At 56.7% G+C, this 23,198-nt stretch overlaps 1 protein-coding gene across 1 annotated transcript; it reads left to right on the top strand.

Annotated features, from left to right (window-relative positions):
- The first annotated feature begins 89 nt into the window (after positions 1–89).
- LOC149271100 (heat shock factor protein-like) lies at positions 90–10,767 on the top strand. The gene is made up of 14 exons (XM_089507629.1): positions 90–197; positions 3,641–3,749; positions 3,864–4,000; positions 4,167–4,291; positions 5,041–5,116; positions 6,961–7,022; positions 7,345–7,441; positions 7,599–7,729; positions 7,811–8,044; positions 8,987–9,070; positions 9,748–9,853; positions 9,978–10,043; positions 10,133–10,199; positions 10,571–10,767. The coding sequence occupies exons 1-14, from the start codon at positions 90–92 to the stop codon at positions 10,765–10,767; spliced, it is 1,599 nt and encodes a 532-aa protein (XP_089363755.1).
- Positions 10,768–23,198: the final 12,431 nt, after the last annotated feature.

The following is a 23,198-nucleotide window of genomic DNA, read 5'->3' on the forward strand; positions in this document are numbered from 1 at the left end:
TCAGTGTTGTGAGATGTTTAACCCCTTGGTTTGTTTTTTCAGGCAGGTTTTATTATCTCTGCACGGACCGTTCTCCCGTACCCCCCGCGATGGACTCTCACGGCACCGGCGGGGGCAGTAACGTGCCCGCTTTCCTTGCCAAGCTGTGGACCCTGGTGGAGGACCCTGAGACGGACCCCCTGATCTGCTGGAGTCCGGTAAGGGCCTCATTCCCTCTGTAACTTTGTGTCTTCAGCTTCCCTGAAGGGTTAACATTATACGGAGACTGGCATGTCACCCGCAGGGTTAAAATACCCCTCGCGTGTCACTTTCCGCCAGTCGGGGTAATTGCGCAGCTGTCAGCAGTCAGAGTTGCCCCAGCTGTCGCGGTTGCGAAGGTGGGGGGGTATTTAGAGCCAATGTTGGCCAGAGGCGGTGAGTGAAGCCCCCTTGATGCTGCGCAGGTTGCGGGTCCAGACCGGGGCGGTATGCATGCAATTTACCCCAGCTGTGGGGGTCTTTGCTGGCTCGGGGTCAGTGACAGAGTAAGATCTTCTGTGTAATGTTTATATATTATGAGCGGGCCGGCGTGGGCCGAGACGTTATACCGCGCCACTCTGTCTGTATGGAGTGCCTCGTAGCGCCCGCCGTGACGCTGATTATTATGAAATACCTGTACCCGGTAACGGTCCCGGTAAAGGCGGAGCCAGCGTTCAGATGGAGCGATACCTAGATCCGGATACACAGAGCTACTAATTGGAACGGGAGCGCCGTTAACGGAACGACCGGCTGCTCTTTCCGGACGCAGCGATGGCTGATGGGTTAAAATGGACCGGTAACGTAACCTCCGGTGTGCCCCAACGAAACAAACCCCCCCCCCGCCGGCAGGGAATAACCGTGTCACAGAGCAGGTGTAGGGTCCCTGTGCTCATTGTGGCCCCAGGGCTTTCTCTCCCTTATGGTGGCCCCTGAGGCCTGGGCCCCCGGGGCTTTCTCTCCCTTTGGTGGCCCCTGAGGCCTGGGCCCCCGGGGCTTTCTCTCCCTTTGGTGGCCCCTGAGGCCTGGGCCCCCGGGGCTTTCTCTCCCTTATGGTGGCCCCTGAGGCCTGGGCCCCCGGGGCTTTCTCTCCCTTATGGTGGCCCCTGAGGCCTGGGCCCCCGGGGCGCTCTCTCCCTCTTATGGTGCCCCCCTGGGTTTTGCATCTCTGGGGGACGTCTGCTCCCAGATCCGGGTTCTGAAGGGTTTTCGGGTCAGGTTAATGCCGTGTCTGCCCCTCGTACAGGCCCAGGATAGTGCATGACATATAATGTATACGCGCCCCTCATTCCCCTGTACGTCGTATACCGAGGAGGCTTAACTTCCTATACTCGGGGCCTGTGTGATTATTCCTCCCCGTCAAGTTCTCTCTTGCTGAGTTTCTGATTGGTGAGGTAAGTATAGGCTTTGTAAGTGTGGGGGAGGGAGCTTCAGGACTGGATATTAAAAATAGGAGGGTCCTTTTAACCCTTTGAGTTCACACCGCATCTGCAGTATATGGTGGGCCAAGTGGGACCCCTTTCAGTGTGGAGTAGAGCAGCCAATCAGCTGCTGCAGAAACATAAGAAACGTTTTCTCTGGGTTTTCACTTTATTGTACCTTTATTCCTCCCCATTGGTACCATTATACCATGTGATTAGAGGCACAGTTTGCCTAAAACGAGATATTTATTAATAACTACATGCTGTTCCTTCTGTAAAATGTCACCTAAATATAACCAGCAAAACTGGGGAAACTGACCCGGCCTCCAGGGGGGGAAATGAGTCCTGAGCCCCAGCACTCAAAGGGTTAAACCAGAGGTTTCCAAACCATTATACCGATGGCAAAAAACCTGGGTGGTTCTGGTAACTGCCCCCTTTCATTGCCCGAGCCCACCGAACACGCGGGGCACTCTCTTCAAGCTGGGGTTCGCCGCGTTCATTATGCATAATAAAAGGTACTGTCCCTTTAAGAGAATGACCGGTAATGTCTCGCTGCCGCTTGTGCCCAGCTGGCCCCCGGTGGGCACTGTGCCCGTCCGCCCTCCCTCCCCCCATCCCTTTCTGTGATAAATAACTGCCAGCACCAGCACAATGTGAGTGCAGCGCCGCCCTGGCTGCTGAGGGGTTAATCTATGCTCTATAGTATGTGTTACAGCGCTGTCGGTTAACCCTTTCCCTGCCTGCAGCTGGTCGGTCAGCGGCACGCTGCGTGTCAAGTCCAGACACTAAAGTGCTTTTATCAACCCAGCCAGAGCCTTTTTATTAACAAATACTGCAGGGCGACAGGGTCTGCCCCTCCCACTACAGGGTGACAGACAGAAGGGCGTTATGGGACCCAGTCTGCCCCTCCCACTACAGGGTGACAGGAGTTACGGGACACGGGGTCTGCTCCCCCCCCTCACACTGCAGGGCAGTGTAGGAGGGACTTATGAGACATGGGGTCTGCCCGCCCACTGCAGGGTTACACATACAAAAGGGGGTTTGGGAAATGCGGTCTGCCCCTCCCACAGCCGGATGACACAGAGAGAAGAGGACATTGGGACACGCAGTCTGCTCCTCCCACTGCGGGGTAACACGAGGTATTGGGGGGGGCAGTGTTTGTTATCTTTCCATTGACGTTTTTCCAAGACTTGCAAACTCCTATCCTAAGTAACCCTGGGGCGAGCCCGGGGCGCACCCCCCGGAGGCTGCTTCAGCCGGGGGCTTCATCCATGTGAAGGGACCCGTGAGGGTGATGTACACGCGAAGCTTGCGTGTTGGCTGAACTCACATTAGGCAGTAAACATGACCTCATCCCGTCTGGAGCGCGCGGTCTGGGGAGGAATTCAGGGAAATTAGCGGCTGCCGTCGGCGGATTGTCCTGCCTGCAGCGGTAGCTGTGATCGGCCCCCCGGCCCCCGCCCGTCGCCTCTGTCCGCCCGCCAGGTCGGATACAGTTTCCTCGCTCTCCATTCTGTCATCTGCTGCGGCTTCGCTGTTACTGGCCAAGCGCAGCCCTGAAACGCGAGCCGCTCTCCGCACACATGGAGATCATTTGCACAAAGATCAGCTGGAGCGGGGAGCGCATTCCTCCCCCTCCACCGGTAGCCGTGAGGAGGGAGCTTTTGGCTACTGTCCGGCATGGAGTATATGATGGGGACAGGAAGCTGCCCTGCAGGGGAGTGGCTCCAGAATGGCAGGGACTGGGAGTTAGTTGGGAGGGGGCATTCGGTTCATGTAGCCACGTGGTATATAGTGTTGCTCATGTAGGTGTGATGGGGGGCCGCATGGTGTATAGTGTTGTTCGTGTAGGTGTGATGGCGGCCGCGTGGTGTTCGTGTAGGTGTGATGGCGGCCGCGTGGTATACAGTGTAGGTGTGATGGCGGCCGCGTGGTATACAGTGTAGGTGTGATGGCGGCCGCGTGGTATATTGCGTGGCTCGTGTAGGTGTGATGGCGGCCGCGTGGGATATAGCGTGGCTCGTGTAGGTGTGATGGCGGTCGCGTGGTATATAGCGTGGCTCGTGTAGGTGTGATGGCGGCCGCGTGGGATATAGCGTGGCTCGTGTAGGTGTGATGGCGGCCGCGTGGGATATAGCGTGGCTCGTGTAGGTGTGATGGTGGCCCGTGCCGGTCGGGATTTACAGCCTCTGCTCTTTTGGCAGGAAGGAAGCAGCTTCCACGTGTTTGATCAGGGCCGCTTCGCCAAGGAGGTGCTTCCAAAATTCTTCAAACACAACAACATGGCGAGTTTCGTGCGGCAGCTGAATATGTGTGAGTAGCCACGACGCCGCCACAGACCGCGCGGCCCCCGCTCCTGCCCCGCCTGTGGCGCGCGGCCCCCCGCTCCTGCCCCGCCTGGGGCTTACGCTTTACTCTTTGTATTAGATGGCTTTCGGAAGGTGGTCCACATAGAACAAGGGGGTCTGGTGAAGCCCGAGAAGGATGACACGGAGTTCCAGCACCCGTACTTCATCCGCGGCCAAGAAAGCCTTCTGGAGAACATCAAGAGGAAGGTTAACAATGTGAGTGGAGGGGCAGGAATGGGGTGGGTATAATGGGGGTAACCAGCTGGGGCGGTGGGGAGGGTTAGATGGTGGGGAAGGAGGGTAGTAGATAAATGGAGCTGGAAGTTAGGGTGTGACAGAGATGTGGTTGCGCAGGCTCACTCAGGGCCCTTGTTTTGTGCAGCTGTCTGGGGCCAAGAACGAGGAGGTGAAGGTCCGGCAGGACAACGTCAGCAAACTCCTGACCGACGTCCAGCTCATGAAGGGAAAGCAGGAGAGCCTGGACTGCCGGCTCATGGCCATGAAGCAGTGAGTACGGCGCCCGCCGCCTGTGCCGCGCCCCTGGGGTAATCACTAGCCGTGCCGCATGTACCGGTGTCCTTGCCCTGGGCTCGTTGTAGCGCTAGGCACTGCCTGGCATCCCGGCGCAGCTTATCCCCCGTCTGAGCGCTAACCTGTCCATGTGGCAGAGAAGGTTAGACCGATGGATCTGGTGTTGGATGCGGCCCAACGGTTTATCGGTTGCCGGCTGTACGTTGGGGCACACTGCCCTCTAGTGGTGGTTCCATGTACTGCCTGCGGTTATTAACTCCCTGATCCTGTTCTACTGCCGCATTCATCGGTGCCACTGCTGTTACTGAATAATTTTTCCGCCCCATGTGATGGTTGTCTTTAGATGTGGAGTGGAGTCTTACGCTTTGCTGGCAACGGAGTATCTGCTATAAATCTGGGTGCAGCTCGTGGAACCGTACGCCGGCCCAATGCTTTGTGGTGGACCCGTCCCACAGAGGAGCAGTGAGGCGGGTGCACCGTGCCCTGCAGCCACTACACCTCAGGAGGGCGGACCAGATGTTTCCCTCCCTGTGTAATGTGTAGTTCAATCAGTGGCTTGACTCCTCACACTAGTTATACGTTATACAGGGCTGGCTCGGCCCTTGGAGGTCAGGGAGATGTTCGAATCTCTTACCAGCAGCCAGTTCAGTGAATAAGTCCCTCTGCGGCGGGGCTGTGCGCTGCTTTGTTTTGGGGGTAACCCGTCTTTGATGTCTCCTGTGCAGTGAGAATGAGGCTCTGTGGAGGGAGGTGGCGAGCCTGCGCCAGAAGCATTCCCAGCAGCAAAAGGTGGTCAATAAGGTGAGAGGGGAGCGCAGACAGCCGGGGATGGGGAGGAAAACCAGGGGGGGGGGGTGGGTTTTAGGTCACTGGGCGGCAGACAGTCGGGGTGGGTTGGTTTGGGGGGACACTGGGCGGCAGACAGTCGGGGTGGGTTGGTTTTGGGGGTCACTGGGCGGCACAGTTGGGGTGGGTTGGTTTGGGGGGGTCACTGGGCGGCACAGTTGGGGTGGGTTGGTTTGGGGGGTCACTGGGCGGCACAGTTGGGGTGGGTTGGTTTGGGGGGTCACTGGGCGGCACAGTTGGGGTGGGTGGGTTTTGGGGGGTCACTGGGCGGCAGACAGTCGGAGCGGGTTGGTTTTGGGGGGTCACTGGGCGGCAGACAGTCGGGGTGGGTTGGTTTTGGGGGGTCACTGGGCGGCAGACAGTCGGAGCGGGTTGGTTTGGGGGGTCACTGGGAAGCACAGTTGGGGTGGGTTGGTTTTGGGGGGTCACTGGGCGGCAGACAGTCGGGGCGGGTTGGTTTGGGGGGTCACTGGACGGCAGACAGTCGGGGTGGGTTGGTTTTGGGGGTCACTGGGCGGCAGACAGTCGGGGGGGTTGGTTTGGGGGGTCACTGGGCGGCACAGTTGGGGTGGGTTGGTTTGGGGGGTCACTGGGCGGCAGACAGTCGGGGCGGGTTGGTTTGGGGGGTCACTGGACGGCAGACAGTCGGGGTGGGTTGGTTTTGGGGGTCACTGGACGGCAGACAGTCGGGGTGGGTTGGTTTTGGGGGTCACTGGGCGGCAGACAGTCGGGGCGGGTTGGTTTGGGGGGTCACTGGGCGGCAGACAGTCGGGGTGGGTTGGTTTTGGGGGGTCACTGGGCGGCAGACAGTCGGAGCGGGTTGGTTTGGGGGGTCACTGGGCGGCACAGTTGGGGTGGGTTGGTTTTGGGGGGTCACTGGGCGGCAGACAGTCGGGGCGGGTTGGTTTGGGGGGTCACTGGACGGCAGACAGTCGGGGTGGGTTGGTTTTGGGGGTCACTGGGCGGCAGACAGTCGGGGGGGTTGGTTTGGGGGGTCACTGGGCGGCACAGTTGGGGTGGGTTGGTTTGGGGGGTCACTGGGCGGCAGACAGTCGGAGCGGGTTGGTTTGGGGGGTCACTGGGCGGCACAGTCGGGGTGGGTTGGTTTTGGGGGGTCACTGGGCGGCAGAAAGTCGGGGCGGGTTGGTTTGGGGGGTCACTGGGCGGCAGACAGTCGGGCCGGGTTGGTTTGGGGGGTCACTGGGCGGCACAGTCGGGCCGGGTTGGTTTGGGGGGTCACTGGGCGGCAGACAGTCGGGGCGGGTTGGTTTGGGGGGTCACTGGGCGGCAGACAGTCGGAGCGGGTTGGTTTGGGGGGTCACTGGGCGGCACAGTTGGGGTGGGTTGGTTTGGGGGGTCACTGGGCGGCACAGTTGGGGTGGGTTGGTTTGGGGGGTCACTGGGCGGCAGACAGTCGGGGTGGGTTGGTTTTGGGGGGTCACTGGGCGGCAGACAGTCGGGGTGGGTTGGTTTTAGGGGGTCACTGGGCGGCAGACAGTCGGGGCGGGTTGGTTTGGGGGGTCACTGGGCGGCAGACAGTCGGAGCGGGTTGGTTTGGGGGGTCACTGGGAAGCACAGTTGGGGTGGGTTGGTTTTAGGGGGTCACTGGGCGGCAGACAGTCGGGGCGGGTTGGTTTGGGGGGTCACTGGGTGGCACAGTTGGGGTGGGTTGGTTTGGGGGGTCACTGGGCGGCAGACAGTCGGGGTGGGTTGGTTTTGGGGGGTCACCGGGCGGCAGACAGTCGGGGTGGGTTGGTGATTTTAGGGGAATGCTGATCTTCCGCGCCATGTCTTTGCAGCTCATCCAGTTCCTCATCTCTCTGGTCCAATCCAATCGGATCCTGGGAGTCAAACGGAAAATGTGAGTACCCGCCGCGTTTTACCGTCTTGGCTCCGCCCCCCGGTGTGTTCCCGCGGACGGGGCTCTCTCGTTGGTCTGGTATTTTCTGGATTGGGGCGGTCGTAGCCAGCCGCATATAGCAGCTTTTAGCCAAATAATTCATTGGCTGCCGGTGAAGCCAGTCTGCCCGGCGACTCGCTTTATTGATTAGTTACCTGGTAAAAGTCTGGTGCCGGTATCTGGCATGTCGCGGTGGCGTGATACACGCCGCTTATTTGCTGTTGTATGTATTGTTTTGTGTGACCCGCTCTAAGCGAAAGTCCCTCTTGTGCTGTTTTTGTAGCCCACTCATGCTGAATGACAGCAGCGCCACTCATCCTCTGCCCAAGTACAGCCGTCAGTACTCGCTGGAGCCTGTCCATGGAGCGACCGCGTACCCTGTGAGTGAGGGGGGCCTGGCTGTTACCGGCTATTACTGTGACCGCATCGGCTCGTCTTACCGGCCTTGGCCTCTGGGCTTGTCGTACCCCTCCGTCCGTCCGTCCGTCTGTCTGTGGGCCCTGGGCCCTTACTCATGGCTTTCTCGTGCGGTTCTAGGCCTCCCTGTCGGAGTACACGGGTGCCGGCCTGTACAGCGCAGATACCTCCGCGGGACCCATCATCTCCGACGTGACAGAGATGCCGCAGTCCAGCCCGTCTGTCTCCCCAAACCCTAGCCTAGAAGAAAGGTGAGCTGCGTGCGGAATGGGCCCTACTGCCCGGGGTCTCTGGGGCCCCTTCTCCAACACCCGTCTTCCTTCCTCCTGCAGGTGCAGTCCCGTCATCCTCATTAAGGATGAACCCCATTCCCCTGACAGCCCCGCAGCGTCCGAGCACAGTCTGGCTCCTCCAGAAGTGGAGAACAGGTCGCTGTCTCCGTCCATGTTCATCGACTCCATTCTACAGGACGAGGAGCCCAGCGGTGGCCCTGGAGGGGGCCGTGATGGATGCGACACGCAGTCGAGTTCCCCCAAGCCCTGCCTGAGCGTCGCCTGTCTGGACAAGTATGTGTTTGAAGGAGCTCCTGGTGCGCGGTTCCTGACCCAACGTGCAAAGCTTTGGGGGTCTTATACCCCTTATATACGCAGCAAGACTGCCCCCAGCATTAAATGTGTCCCCCCCCCCCCCCCAGCCGGTGACTACCATTACAAAGCATTAGCCGGTTCTAAATATGTTTAGCCGTGACATGCCGGGATTCCTGGGTCAGCCGTTGGCACGCGTTTTGTTGATCCCAGATGCCACGTGTTCAGAAAAGTGGCAGCAATTGAGTGGTTTGAAAGGTTCTGCCCCTGCGCAGGTACCCGTAAAGCGTCCATCCCGGACAGCGTGGGCCACTAGCCATCAAAAAGCATTATTATATCGCTGTCTGCGCTGGAGTGCGGAGCATTAATGTATTCGCTTTGGAGGAAAAACTGCCCAAGGGACGTGTGACAATAAGTTTGGTGCCGGGGGTAAAAACGAGCGGGCCGTGGGGTACGTGGGCCGTGGGGTGCGCAGAAGCGAGCCGGAGCTTTATCATTCGCAGACCTCGCCTGCCGCCCTGAGATCTACACAGTCGGTGGGCAGCTCCGTCCCACCCCTTGCAAGGATTGGCTCCCTGATTTGGGAATGTCTGCCTCAGGGGCCAATGCCTCCCCTCTAAGGGCCCCTCCATCTCTCTCTGCCACTGCACCCTGATTTGGGACCATCCGCCTTCTGTCTGCCCGCTGCATGCCGAGTGCCAGCTGCACCCCCCGGGGCTGGTCCTTAATCACCAGCCTGACCCGGCGGCCTCTTCACTGCGTCCTCGGCTTACTAGCGGGATCTTGCTTCCCTACTGCTGGTGGTCTTGCTTCTGTTACGCGGACCCCGTCACGCTCCCTTACTCGCGCTGCATGGTTTTCTATTAATGTGCCGCCGCTGAATATTTTCCTGGGTTCTACCTCCTTGTGTTTGTCTCTTTTCAGCGTCTCTAGCAGTCGCCCGATGGCTGAGATCTCCCGGCTCTTCCCCGGCTCCTCTCCGTCACAGCAGGGCAGGACAGAGTCTGGGTTAGATATGTCTGTATTTGTCCCTGTGGGCACCGCCACGCGTGTCCTTCACACTCCCCGTGTACACGGAATCGCGCCGCGGTCACTATTCTCCCGCCAAGGGCCCGGATGTGGCCCCTGAATTGCTGACTTGTTCAGCTGCAACCCCCAGACACAAAGTGTAGTTGCCTAGATAGCCGATTTTTAGGGACGCTGCCGGTTTGCTCCTCGGGGCAGCGGTTCGCTTACATCCAGCTCTCTACTGGCTCATAGACTCTCTCGGGCCCCTGTGCCCTCTGCCAGGTGCTGTGGATTTATTCCTGGCAGCAATAGGCTCACAGGGGCCCGAGAGACCTTTGCCAGGTGCAGCAGACTTCCTGGGGCCCCCTGGGAATAGGTTCCTGGGGCTTCCTTTGTGCTGAGCGTCGTCCGTCTGTCTGCCCCACCTCTAACGTCTGTCGTTCCTCTATTAACGCTCTCCGTTAAGCGGCAGTCTCACTTCATGCGCAGTGCGGATAAACGTGTCCTGATGGGGTCTCCATGCTGTTCCCACCGCCTTCCAGCCAAGTCTGTCCTTGCGCAGGTCTTGTGGCCCCCAACTATTTTGTTGGCAGAAGCCCACCTTGTCCCTTCTGATGCCCCCTCTGGGGGTCTCTCCTCCCCCGCTTTGCCCTCACTCCCTGTCTTGCCTCCATTAGGATGGAATTAAATGATCATATAGACACCATAGATTCCGGTCTGGACAACCTGCAGAACATGTTCAGCACCCACAGCTTCAGCGTGGACACCAGCGCGCTCATGGACGTGAGTGGCCATATTGTCCTGACCCCCTCCTGCCCCCTTTTTTTTTTTTTTTTTTCGTCCCTCCTGCCCTTTTTTGCCCCTCGTATTGCCTGTCCCCCCTCCTTATTGCTGTGATTTCTTGCAGTTGTTCAGTCCTGCAGGGGCCGCCATGGACTTCTCCCTCCCAGACCTGGATTCCAGTCTGGCCAGCGTAAGTATCTCCTCTCCTGCGTTGTCTTTTGCCCTGTGTGTTCAGTGTTAACATCATTCTGATGGGGTATTTAACTTCTTTTGCCCCAGATTCAGGAGTTACTGGCATCCCAAGAGCAGAAGCCCACGGAGAGCGAGCCCAGTGCCGCCGATGCAGGTAATGGAGAGAAGACGCTCTGGGGCGCGCGTTACCGTTACTGATGGGGTCTTGAACATTTCTGCATCTCGCCCCGGGGTAGTCGGCTGCTGTCTGGGGTGGGTCACTGTTTGTGCCCCACTCCCTGGGGTAGTCTGCTGCCTGGGGGTGGACCAGTGTTTCTGCCTCTTCCCTACGGGCTAATGGGCTGCTGCCTGGGGTGGCTCAGTGTTTTGCCCCCTTTCCCTGGGGTAATCGGCTGCTGTGTGGGGGAGGATCAGTGTTTCTGCCCCCTGTGGGCGGGTAAGTGTTTTCTTGTTTCTGCCCCTCCCCCTGGGGTAGCCGACTGCCTGGGGGTGGCTCAGTGTTTTCTTGTCGTTCTCTTGCCCCAGGGAAGCAGATTGTGCATTACACGGCTCAGCCTCTCATATTGATGGATTCCGGCGGCTCGGATATTCCCATCCTGCTGGAGCTGGACGGTGAGGAGCCGTATCTCCATGAGGAGGGCAGCGATTACTCTGACGACCCGACGCTGTCCCTGCTGTCCTGGGACCCCCAGACCAAGCCCGCCGGCTCCGGCATCTCCTAATCTCCTCGCTGCTGCGGGGGAACTGGTTGAATTGTCTGGTTTGCAATGGCAGTTACTGGGACTCTGCTCCCGCCAGGACTGGTAATTGCAGCCTGGGTGCACAGGTGCGCCTCCTCTCCTGTACTGCAGGGGCCCCGAAACGCCCCCAAATCACAATCCGCCCCGGTCCTGTGATTGGCCGCTGCTGTCGTTTATTCAGTAACCCTTCCCTCCCTGGCGTCTTTTGCCTCTTACACTACACGCGGCGTCGGTTCGTGTTAGGCTCTGGTTTTAAGTCGCCGTTGCACTAAATCTACTGCCCCTCGGGGGCCCGACTGACATGGGAGGTATTTGGGGCTGTGAGTTTAGTTAATGGTTGGGGCAGCTGGAGAAGAGAGCGCACCAATTGCCCCCAATCGCTGGAGAAGAGAGCCCCCCCCCGATGATCTCTCACAGGCTCAGTTGGGGTAAAGGGGTCAGTGAGGTGAGGGGTAATAGCTGCTGTGATGGGGGGGGTCCTGCAGTTTTACAACACAGGGGTCTCTGTGAAGATTGCATGTGTGAGGGGTAGGGAGTAAGGCACTGGAGGGGGGGTGCGGGAGGGCATGTGGGTGAGAGCTGTGGGTCTGCGGGGCAGGTATGTGTGTGGTGGGGCAGTGTGAGGAAGATATGTGACTTTGGACAGGTTGAGCGGTGTGGCAGGTGTGTGACTGTGGAGGGGTTGGAGCTGTGCGGGGGGGGGCAGTTATGCGACTCTGGAGGGGTCGGGGCGGGTGTTATTTGACTGTGGAGGGGTCAGGCTGGGTCCAGTCATGTGACTGTAGAGGGGTCGGGGCGGTGCGGGGGGCAGTTATGTCGCAGGGTTATCCCCTCTTTCCATGGCCGTCGGGGTAGGATGGGGCAGCTCCCCCTGCGCCCGATCTCATAGCAATAAGCTGGAAGCTCTGCAGTGCAGGAGGGGAAGGGTTAACCTTCCCGCTAGTCTCGCTTGGCGCTCTCGCCGTTTGTATATTTACTCTGTTTATAGCGTTTGTTGGATTTTATAAAAGTTCTTTCTGTATCCTCCGGTGTATAAACCCGAGCTGTCGTGTACAGAGACCGCGTCCCGCCTCTTCCTTCCCGGCAGCCCCGCCTCTTCCTTCCCGGCAGCCCCGCCTCTTCCTTCCCGGCCGGCCGCGGTGCCGCCTTAGATTCAGCAGCCGTATGTGTATCCCATGTATGTTTAATTCCCTCACTATATTACCCTCTACCAGTTCTGCTGGGAGGCTGTTCCACTTATCTACCACCCTTTTGCTAATATCGTGCCTCCCTTTTATTATACTGTAAAGTGCTGAGCATATCTGCACGGAATAACCAGAAATATACATTAAGTCAACGGATGCCGGCGGCCATGCTGCAGAGACCTTTATTATTTATTAGACAGTGGGGGAGGGGTGAGAGTGCACTCGGGATTCACATCATATTGACGAGGCCGTGCCATAAAGTGAGCTCTGGCGCGGAGGGGGGGGGTGGTGGTTCCTCAGGAACAGGCTATTTTCTATAAGGAACGGGGGCGCATTCTGTATCAGTTGGGTGCCTTATGGCCCAGCACTGCCTTCATCTGCCACGTCAGGGATGGGGCTCCACGGGGTCACACGGAAAGGGCCACACGGGGGTTTCTACGCTGTGGTTGTGGAGGATTCAGGGTCCGGGGCTCTCATTTTCCAGCTGAAACAAAAGTAGCAGGATTTGGTTAAACGTGGAACCGGTGCAGGTGTATCGCCCGGCAACCACGGAAAAACCCAGCGTGTGGATTGGCTGCTCGGTGTCATACGGAAGGAAAACGACCAATGAGCAGGGCCCCGTCTGCATGTTTGAGTTCTGAATCCTATTGGTTGTTATGGTTTTACCTAGTGTGGAGGCCACGCCTCCTCAGAGTCCCCTTACCTGGGAGAGTGAAGGACTCCTCGGACTCCGGCTCCTGACCTGGAAGTGAAGGACACAATTAGCGTGATGTACAGAGATCAACCTGTCACAGAGCCGGCCCACGAGGAGCCCGGGGCAGTTCATGTGAGGGGTTCTTACTTTCTTTGGATTCTTCCGATTCCGCTTGAACATCGAGGACTGCACCTGAAGTAAAGGAAGACAAACCGCACTGAGCTAATTCCCAACGTTCAGGTCACATCGGTCTCCGTGGGGCAATTTACTAAAAGCCGACTGGGGGATGGGCACTCATAAATTTGGTTCCCAACTCAAGCTGTAAGAATCTGCCCAGCAATAGTGGAACAGCCTCCCAGCAGAAGTGGTAGCGGGTAATACAGTGAGGGAATGTAAGCGTGTGGGGCAGACGTATGGCTGAGTAATAAACCCCGCGTAGAACCAATGAAATGGGGATCATTTTCCTGTGAGAGAAAAGAGTGCCCCCCGTCGGGGCAGGTGTGGTATGAGTGCTGCGGGTGCGTGGAGTTGGGGCCCGGGGTCCCGTCTCGTGGCCTGGGGTCCGGTGGGGTCTCACCTTCTTGCACGGCGGTCTCTATGTTGAAGCTGTCGCTGTTGTCGCTGTCCGAGGACTCACTGTTAGAAGCCGCGTCTCCCGCCGCCCCATCCGTCTGCGATCTCTGCCCCACGTGGATGCTGACCGGGTCCTCTGCGGGAAACAAGGAGCGGATCAGCCGGGGGCCGAAAGGGCCGAGAGTTTGGTGCCCCAAACCCAACTTGCCCCTGACACTTACCCGATGGGAGTGGGGAGGTCTCGCTCGCAGGGCTCGTCTCTGCTGCGGGGAGAAATAAAGAACAATGCCTGTTACGGGGCATCCTACCGCCCCGTACCTGCCACCTGCCCTAATCTGCCCCTTCAGCTAATTGAGGTAAATTGCCCTTCTGCCCTCAATGCGCTTCTTCCAAATGCCCTGCGTGGGGCAGATCAGAGCTACCGGTAACGGGGGGGGTCAAAGGGGTTTTAGGACTCACTTTCTCGGGGCGGTTCAGTGGTTTCTTCATTCTCTGAAATACACAAAGGGTTAAAAACACACCACGGCCCCCGACCCCCACCCATGCCCACCGCAGAGAGGCCACGAGGAGCAGCCCCCCAACTGGAGCCTTCCGTGGCTTTTACTGCCCCAGACTGATTACTGCCCACCCAAAATGCCCCACTTATTAACGTTCCCAGTGAGCGCCGCCTCCCCCCTCCGTTCCAGCCGCGTCCTCCCCGCTTAATCTCCCCCGGAGCGGAACAGAGACCCCCAATCAGACCTCTGAGACCCCAAGAAATCCAGAAACCCAACCGAGATGCGGAGAATGCACCCCCCCCCCCTGAGACCCAGGGAATGCCCCCCCCTGAGACCCAGGGAATGCCCCCGGAGAGAATTCCCCCCCGGAGACCCAGAGGACGCCCCCCCCCACCGGAGCGGTCACGCTTTGAGAGCCCGAGATTGTGGACAGAAAATCCAAAGCATCACTAAACGTCCCGCTAACGACACGGAACCCGGGACACGGAACGCACCTGCGATGGAGCTCTCTGCCGCCGGGGTCAGGTCAGACGCCGTCACCGGCTCCTCTGCCGAGAGAAACACGAAGTTATCCACTGGCACGCTTCACTCCGGCACCGGAGCCATACGCCTATCACAAGCATATTTCAATTCCCTCAATGCATTACCCACTACCACGTCTGCCGGGAGACTGTTCCACTTATCTGCCACCCTCTGAGTTACAATGAAAAACTTTTAACAACTGAAGAACCTCTTGTGGGGGAGTGGCTTTGTGTAGGGGCAGGGCATGTGTTGGGGTGGGGCTAGTGCTAGACAGCCTTTAGTGGGTGGGGAGTGGGTGTGACCAAACTATTGACCACCGCCCAGAGAAAGAAGAAACTGCCCTGGAGCCCCGGGGAATCCGTGCTTCATCCGGAGACTGAGGGTGAAACCCGGGCAGTTCTGCGTGCGTCAGATATCTGCCCTGTCCGGCCCGGCACGTAGTACCCGGGATTCTGTATCTCTGGCTGCGTTACATCTCGGTGTGTTTAGAGCTCTATGATAAGCGGATATCTATGCGCGGGCAGACAGACAGACAGACAGACAGACAGACAGATGATAGATAGATAGATAGATCCATTCTTACCCTGAGCCGCCACAATCGAGACAAGCAGGACCCCGGCCACACACAGCACCGCCATTCTGGGGAGGAAAAAAAAAAAAAGATTTCGCTAAAAAATGTTCACACAAATGCCCCTGGATTGTTATATCTGCCCCACTCTGGGGTAACTTCTGTTTCCTCCATACCCCAATATTACATAAACCGCTGCTCAGGCTCGGGACTCTCAGTGTTTGGATGTCCGGGTTGCACACAGACTCGGTCACTAAAGGGTTAGTTTTCCGAGGGGTCTCTCCGCTCATTAGAAAGGCTTCAGGAGGGACGTCGCTGACTAATTGCCCCGTTTCAGTGAGAATCAACCTGCCTGGCAAATATCCCTCTGTACTCAGGGGCCTGAATGTCTGTACCCAAAGGGTGATAGATGAGTGGAACAGCCTCCTAGCAGAAGTGGTAGAGGGTAATACAGTGAGGGTATTAAACATGCATGGGATAGACATACGGCTCCCGAATCCGAGACAGAGAGACAGACTGATTAAGGTTTGAGTCGTTACAGACGGGGGCCGGATGGGGCAAACTGTTTAGTGGATACCTCTCCACCCTATCTGACGTCCGGCGTGATGCTCTCACCTGGGGGGTAATTAATGATTTATTAGACTGCTTAATTACAGCACCTTTATTTTATTATTACTCAATTTATTAATGATACGGCCACTTGCCATGGGAGGCTGCTCCAGGCACACACTACCCCTTCAGTGCCCTCTGCCTCTAGTCCCCTCCTCTGCAGGATTTAACTCTTTAATAACTAAAAGCAGCATCAGAAACCCCATCGCCGGCTGAACCCCCAGACCCTGAATAATCCAGGGAATGTAATCAGTCATGTGACACAAAAGCAGCCACTGATAGGTTATTGCCATAGAAACGGAAACAAACCTGTTAATAAAGCTCCACATCATGGGACAGCACCTTTAACATATCTGATGCACCTCTCCCCCACCCGTTAGTATCTGCCCCGCCAGACCCCGTACCTTGTTGCCCTCCTCATGGTCCGCGTTCCACGTTCTGCGATCAGGAGAGTGTGAGACCTGCGTCCGGAGACCCCGGCATATACAGAGGCTGCCCCCCCACCCCAAAACACACGCAGCCAATCAGCACGCGGCCAGAGACCCGTGACGGCCACCTGGGCGCAGATCCCACCCCTTCTGCAGCCCCACCCGCCTCCCAAAATCTCAAGGTTTAACAGCTTAGGTGCCAAGTCCCTGACAGGAAAGGGTTAATGGGTGCAGTAATGGCGGCGCGGCGAGGAATGTCACCAGATGATATGTAACGATCAGGTTCACGGAACATACGTGTAACTCACAACCTGTGAAAAGCATCGCGCCCAACGTGATTCCATATTCCATCTGTCTGTCTACCCGGCAGCCGTAACCGGTACCCGGCAGCCGTAACCGGTACCCGGCAGCCATAACCGGTACTCAGCAGCCGTAACCGGTACCCGGCAGCCATAACCGGTACTCAGCAGCCGTAACCGGTACTCGGCAGCTGTATCCCATACTTGGTAGCCGTAACCGGTACTCGGCAGCCGTAACCGGTACTCGGCAGCTGTATCCCATACTTGGTAGCCGTAACCGGTACTCGGCAGCCGTAACCAGTACTCGGCAGCTGTATCCCATACTTGGTAGCCGTAACCGGTACTCGGCAGCCGGCAGAGCGTCTCCACAACATACAAAGATTGTAAAAATGCATATTTTTGTGAAATTCACATTTAGTTCTACGAGGCCTTAAATAATCTGCCCCTCCCCCTACGCTCATCTCCCCAAAATCGCCTGCTGGGCTTTGGGCGTCCTCTGCACCCCTGGGGTACATTGAATGTCGGTGGGTCTGATGGGGCATCTAGGGGGCATTAACTGAAGCTTCTGTCTCCTATGTCACCGGCTCTAGAGTGTGAGCTCTTCGGTCTGCATTTTCCCCTGAGCCCCATACATGCCGTGTACTGCGCTAAGGAATACGTCGGTGCCAGGTGGGGGTGTCCCCGTCACTCATCGCCGCTCTCCTGCCATTAACATTCTCCTGTGTGGGATCAGAGGCTGGTGGCGTCCGTCCCGAGCGGCCCCCTGTAATCACTGAGGGGACGGGGGTCCCCAATTACATTCCTCACATTCTCAGCAGAACAACAGCCCTTTTGTGTGTGTGAATGGGGCATTGTCTGCGTGCGCACCTGCTGCCGCTACCTGCCCGGGGCAGAAACAGGAGAGGGGCAACCTGTCATTAAATGGGTTAACTCTTCACATGCCAGGGACGGCAGGAGCAAACTACCCTTAAGTGGGTTAATGTGCCCTGCACTGGGTGTGGGGGTCCTGCGATGTGCCCTGCAATGGGTGTGGGGGTCCTCCGATGCGCCCTGCACTGGGTGTGGGGGTCCTGCAATGTGCCCTGCACTGGGTGTGGGGGGTCCTGTGGAGACCCGATACTCACCCTAACCCCAAATCACCAACAGAGACCCCAGGACCTGTACTTACCCCGGAGACCCAATGGGTTTATTTCTGTCTTATTTCTTTCTTTCATTCAGGGACACACTATGAAGCGCATGAGATCACACACAGACGTATATATATATGCGTTATACATGCATTTTATATATATATAAATATTAGATCCTGCTGCCGATATATATTAATATTAGCCCCTGCTGAACATATATATTAATATTAGACCCTGCTGCCAACACATTTTATACTGAAAACATTGGACCCTACGCAAGCATTTCCCGGGCCCCGCTCCATGCATCATATAAATAATGTATGGAAACATAGCATAGCAGGTATAGATCAACACATTAACACAAAAACCCAGCTTTGCATGTATAGATCAATTGAAATTCACATATGAACTCAGCACTGAAGGTATAGATCAAATAAACAGAATCAGACATATAAATCCTGTATTTGCAGGTATACAATAATAATGTATGGAAACATAGCATTGCAGGCAGGGGTGTAACTACAAACCTCAGGGCCCCGGTGCGAGAATCTGTTAAGGGCCCGCCCCACCCCCCAACCCATCTATCCCTTTCTCACTATCTCCCCTCTCCCTCCCTACCCCCCCTTCTCACGATCTCCCCTCTCCCTCCCTACCCCCCTTCTCACGATCTACCCTCTCCCTCCCTACCCCCCCTTCTCACGATCTACCCTCTCCCTCCCTACCCCCCCTTCTCACGATCTACCCTCTCCCTCCCAACCCCCCCCTCTCACGATCTACCCTCTCCCTCCCTACCCCCCCCTTTTTAGGTCACTTACCGTCAACTCCTGTGTTGGGAGCGTGAGGCGTTTGTCACGGGTGCCGGCGCTTCACTGCTGAGTGCCGGCATATGACGTCATATGCCGGCGCTCAGCGTGAAGCGCCAGCACCTGAGACAAATGCCTCACGCTCCCAACACTGCAGTCTGGGCAGCGCTGAGGCAGGCGACGGCGGCAGCAGCAGCGACGGCTGCAGCAGCGGCGGGGAGCAGAGGCATCCTGGATTTCTGTCAGTCAGGGGGGCCCAAGAGTTGCCGAGCGGTCGTTTTCAGCAACTGCTTGGCACCCCTTGGGCCCCCCTGACTGGCAGAACTCCAGGGCCCGGTCGCAGTCGTGCGACCCCGGTAGTTCCGCCACTGATTGCAGGTATAGATCAACAGAACACACAAACCCAGCATTTCAGGTAAAGATCAAATGGAAATCACATGTAAACTCAGCACTGAAGGTATAGAGCAAATAAACAACACATGGAAACAGCACTGCAGGTATTGGTCACCTGAATAAGACATACAAAGCCTGCATTTGCCGGTATACACAAATAGTGTATGGAAACAGCATAGCAGATATGGATCAACAGAATAACACACAACCCCCGCTTTGCAGGTATAGATCAACTGGAATTCACATATAAACTCAGCATTAAAGATAAAACCCTAAATTTCAGGCATAAATCCAAGGTTGCACCCCAAAGCCAGCCTTGGCGTCCACACTGCCCACATAGATCCTGACCAGCTCCCAGATAACACACATAGGGCTTGCCATCTTTGTCCCTAAACAGGCCAGCATTAGTCAACTTTGTCCCCAAATAGGCCAGCCTGTGCCATCTCTGTGCCATAAACACCCTGCCTGTGCCATCTTTGTCCCCAAGGCTCAAACACCCTGCTTGTGCCATCTTTGCCTTTCCACAAATCAATTATACACCTATGATTCACACACTTTTACAGTCACTCACTAATTCACAATTTAATTCACATAATTCATTCACACAATCATTTACACATATTCATGAATGCATTCTCACAAATTCATTCTCTTACTCATTCACACAATTCATCCAGATATTAATTCACATTCTTATTCATTCACGCAATGCATCAACACATTAATTAATTAATTCTCTCACTGATTCTCACTCTTTATTTATGTCAATATTCTTACTACCCCCTTCCTCACTAGTTACCTCTCCTCCCTTTTCTCACTTAGCTACCCCCTCTCCCTCCCTTCTCACTATCTACACCCTCTCCCCACTTTGCAGTTCACTTACCTTGCAGAAGTCCCGTGGTGGGAGCGTAAGGCCTCTGTTTTGCTGCTCTGCCGAGCTAGAGTCCTCACGAAGGAGATTGAGGGGTGCCAAGTGGTTGCTGTCTTGGTGCCCCTCTCTCTCCTCATCAAAAAAAAGACGCGGTTTCACAGGGTGCTGGGTGTGTGGGGCAGGGGGCGCTGTGTGCTGGGTGTGAGGTGGGGGGCGCTGTGTGTGGCAGGGGGCGCTATGTGCTGGGTGTTGGCTAGGGGGCCTTGTGTTCTGGGTGTTTGGCAGGGGGCCTTGTGTGCTGGGCGCGGGGCAGGGGGCGCTGTGTGCTGGGCGCGGGGCAGGGGGTGCTGTGTGTGTGGCAGGGGCAGTAAGCCATGGGCAGGTCCTGGCTCCCCGTGTCTGGAAGCTGCGCAGGCTGGCGGCGGGTCTGGTGATTTGTCTGGTTAAACAGGACAGGTTTTTGCGGCAGATAAATGTAACAGCAGCTCAGCTTCTATCTATCGGCAGACGCGGTCAGTTAGCAACGTGTCCTGCAGGTGGCGCCCAATCCCTGCTGTTACCCGGGGCCCCAGGCAGAGACAGACCCGCTAAATGCAGAAAACTACCGCCTGATGTCTCTATTCTGTGCCCCAGTCCCTGCATTAGCGCTCGCTACCTAATCACATTCACGCCATGCGCGGCACCTCACCGGGCACGCTCTGTGACATTCTGCCCCTCGGGGTAAATGCTGAACCCGGCAAACAATTTATTTTTACAGTTATTGCTGTTCCTGCAGACAATTTGCACCCGGGTACCGGCCGTGATAATGAATTACCCCATCTCAGGGAATGGAATAGCAAGGGGGCACAGGGGCATATCCCCCCCCCCCACGGGGCTCAGATCTGTAATTGAGGTATTTGTCTGACTACAGCTGGGTCATGTAGGGGAGGAGAGAGGGGCATCAGTGGAGGAGAGAGGGGCATCAGAAGAGGAAAAAGGGCCATTGAGGAGGAGAGAGGGACACAAGTATATGGGAGAGGGACTGATCTGACTAAACAGTGGCAGTTGGATGGTATGCGCGTTCCACAACCCCAGCAACAAATATTAACAATAAACCCCAAACAGCCCCTGAGCCATTCAGCTGCCGGGGGAGGGGGGGGGGGGTTGGGGTTGGGGCCGGTATGTGCAGTTTTTTGGGTCTCTATAAATACAAGAGCTGTTCAGCCTTTGACCTTCGTCAGATAAGAGCCACAGATGGCAGGATTTGTTTGGAGATTCCGGGACAGATGGCAGGTATTTTTGACGGGGCAGCTGGTGCTAGATGAACGGGATATTTTTAATGATTTGGGGCAAGTCCGTTAATTATTGCCCTGCGGTCAGTTTGATTTAATACTCAGGCGGTGTGGCCCCAGGGCGGTGGGGCAGGTCCCGATAATTATTGCCCTGCGGTCAGTTTGATTTAATACCCAGGCTTCTCAGTTCAGTCTCTGGGTCGGCCTCACATCATTTAGAGGCCGGGGGCCGCTGGGCCGCTGGGTCTCCTCTCACCCTGCTGGGGTTGGTGGCACCCGGAGGAGTTAGAGGGGACACCGTCTCTCTGTGAAAAAGTAATTTGCATTTCCAGCAGCTGCCCCTCTCCTGGCGTATTTATAAATCTAGTCTCCCCAAGTGCCCCACCTGATGCCCCTCTCCCCCCCACTGATGCCCCTCTCTCCTCCCCAGAAGATCTGCATCCAATTTATTGCCATGAAAAGTGAATAAATTCATTCTTGTTATTTATTATTATCTTTTATTTATTAAGTGCCAACAATGTCTGCAGCGCTGTACAATATAAATGGGGCAATTCACACAAATTAATACGGACACACCAGGACAAACCTGGCCCGTGAGCTTACAATCTAGCCTTATGTATTTTACAAAGTTCCTGGCAGGAATGAGGGGCTCTTGAGGGCTCGAGAGCTGCAACTATGCCATGAAGTCCTTCGGAGAATGAAATGTCGGATGACCTGTTGGTGGGACCGGGCTGCCTTTTCTCTTTTTTCTATCATTTATTATTATCATTATTATTATTATCTTTTATTTATATAGCGCCAACAGTTTACGCAGCGCTTAATACAATACATAAATTCAAGGGATCTGACAAGACAAGAATTGACAGACTAAGACAAACCGATACATTTGGTGGAGAGAGCCCTGCTCGCAAGCTTACAATCTATCATACTTCCAAAACAGAGATGCTCTGCCATCCGCGGATCACCGTCATATATGACCCCAAGCACGCATGTGAAATGGATGTCTCTGTATGACCGCTCTCCCTGTCCTGCCTCTAGCTGCCCCTCTCTGTCCATTCGACCTGTTTGGGAGGGTTATGAATCCTGGACGGACGCGTCGGGGGCATTATAAACCGCGTGATGAATAAACGCTGAGCGCCGTGAAGGTTTGGGATGGCGGCTCCTGGAGCCTGAAACGTGAGAGGAAAGCGATGAAACATTCATTAGGACTCGAGTCTCGGAAAGAAACCCGTTCTCGGCCAGAAGAAAGCTGTGACAGCGCCGTCTCCAGACCCCCACGGGGGCATGGAGATCTCCGCCAGGAGCCCAGGGAACCCTCCGAGTGAAGGAGCCCAGGGAACCCTCCGAGTGAAGGAGCCCAGGGAACCCTCCGAGTGAAGGAGCCCAGGGAACCCTCCGAGTGAAGGAGCCGAAGAAACTCTCCGAGTGAAGGAGCCCAGGGAACCCTCCGAGTGAAGGAGCCCAAGAAACTCTCCGAGTGAAGGAGCCCAGGGAACCCTCCGAGTTAAGGAGCCCAGGGAACCCTCCGAGTGAAGGAGCCCAGGAAACTCTCCGGGGTGAAGGAGCACAGGGAACCCTCCGAGTGAAGGAGCCCAGGGAACCCTCCTAGTGAAGGAGCCCAGGAAACTCTCTGGGGTGAAGGAGCCCAGGGAACCCTCCGAGTGAAGGAGCCCAGGGAACCCTCCGAGTGAAGGAGCCCAGGGAACCCTCCGAGTGAAGGAGCCCAGGGAACCCTCTGAGTGAAGGAGCCCAAGAAACTCTCCGAGTGAAGGAGCCCAGGGAACCCTCCGAGTGAAGGAGCCCAAGAAACTCTCCGAGTGAAGGAGCCCAGGGAACCCTCCGAGTGAAGGAGCCCAAGAAACTCTCCGAGTGAAGGAGCCCAGGGAACCCTCTGAGTGAAGGAGCCCAGGGAACCCTCCGAGTGAAGGAGCCCAGGGAACCCTCCGAGTGAAGGAGCCCAAGAAACTCTCCGACTGAAGGAGCCCAGGGAACCCTCCGAGTGAAGGAGCCCAAGAAACTCTCCGAGTGAAGGAGCCCAGGGAACCCTCCGAGTGAAGGAGCCCAAGAAACTCTCCGAGTGAAGGAGCCCAGGGAACCCTCCGAGTGAAGGAGCCCAGGGAACCCTCCGAGTGAAGGAGCCCAGGGAACTCTCCGAGTGAAGGAGCCCAGGAAACTCTCCGGGGTGAAGGAGCCCAGGGAACCCTCCGAGTGAAGGAGCCCAGGGAACCCTCCGAGTGAAGGAGCCCAGGGAACCCTCTGAGTGAAGGAGCCCAAGAAACTCTCCGAGTGAAGGAGCCCAGGGAACCCTCCGAGTGAAGGAGCCCAAGAAACTCTCCGAGTGAAGGAGCCCAGGGAACCCTCCGAGTGAAGGAGCCCAGGGAACCCTCCGAGTGAAGGAGCCCAGGGAACCCTCCGAGTGAAGGAGCCCAGGGAACCCTCCGAGTGAAGGAGCCCAGGGAACCCTCCGAGTGAAGGAGCCCAGGAAACTCTCCGGGGTGAAGGAGCCCAGGGAACTCTCCGGGGTGAAGGAGCCCAGGGAACCCTCCGAGTGAAGGAGCCCAGGGAACCCTC

Source organism: Sceloporus occidentalis, unplaced genomic scaffold (genome assembly GCF_023333645.1).
Source record: "Sceloporus occidentalis isolate IW3139 unplaced genomic scaffold, rSceOcc1.0.p SCAF_567, whole genome shotgun sequence".
NCBI classification, from domain to species: domain Eukaryota; kingdom Metazoa; phylum Chordata; class Lepidosauria; order Squamata; family Phrynosomatidae; genus Sceloporus; species Sceloporus occidentalis.

What these genes read in the sequence shown, in the direction of transcription:
- LOC149271100 (XM_089507629.1), top strand. Translation starts at nt 90, where the DNA reads ATGGACTCTCACGGCACCGGCGGGGGCAGTAACGTGCCCGCTTTCCTT. An exon ending in AGCGTCGCCTGTCTGGACAA is followed by an intron (nt 8,045 to 8,986) that starts GTATGTGTTTGA and finishes GTCTCTTTTCAG; the next exon opens with CGTCTCTAGCAGTCGCCCGA. An exon ending in TGGATTCCAGTCTGGCCAGC is followed by an intron (nt 10,044 to 10,132) that starts GTAAGTATCTCC and finishes CTTTTGCCCCAG; the next exon opens with ATTCAGGAGTTACTGGCATC.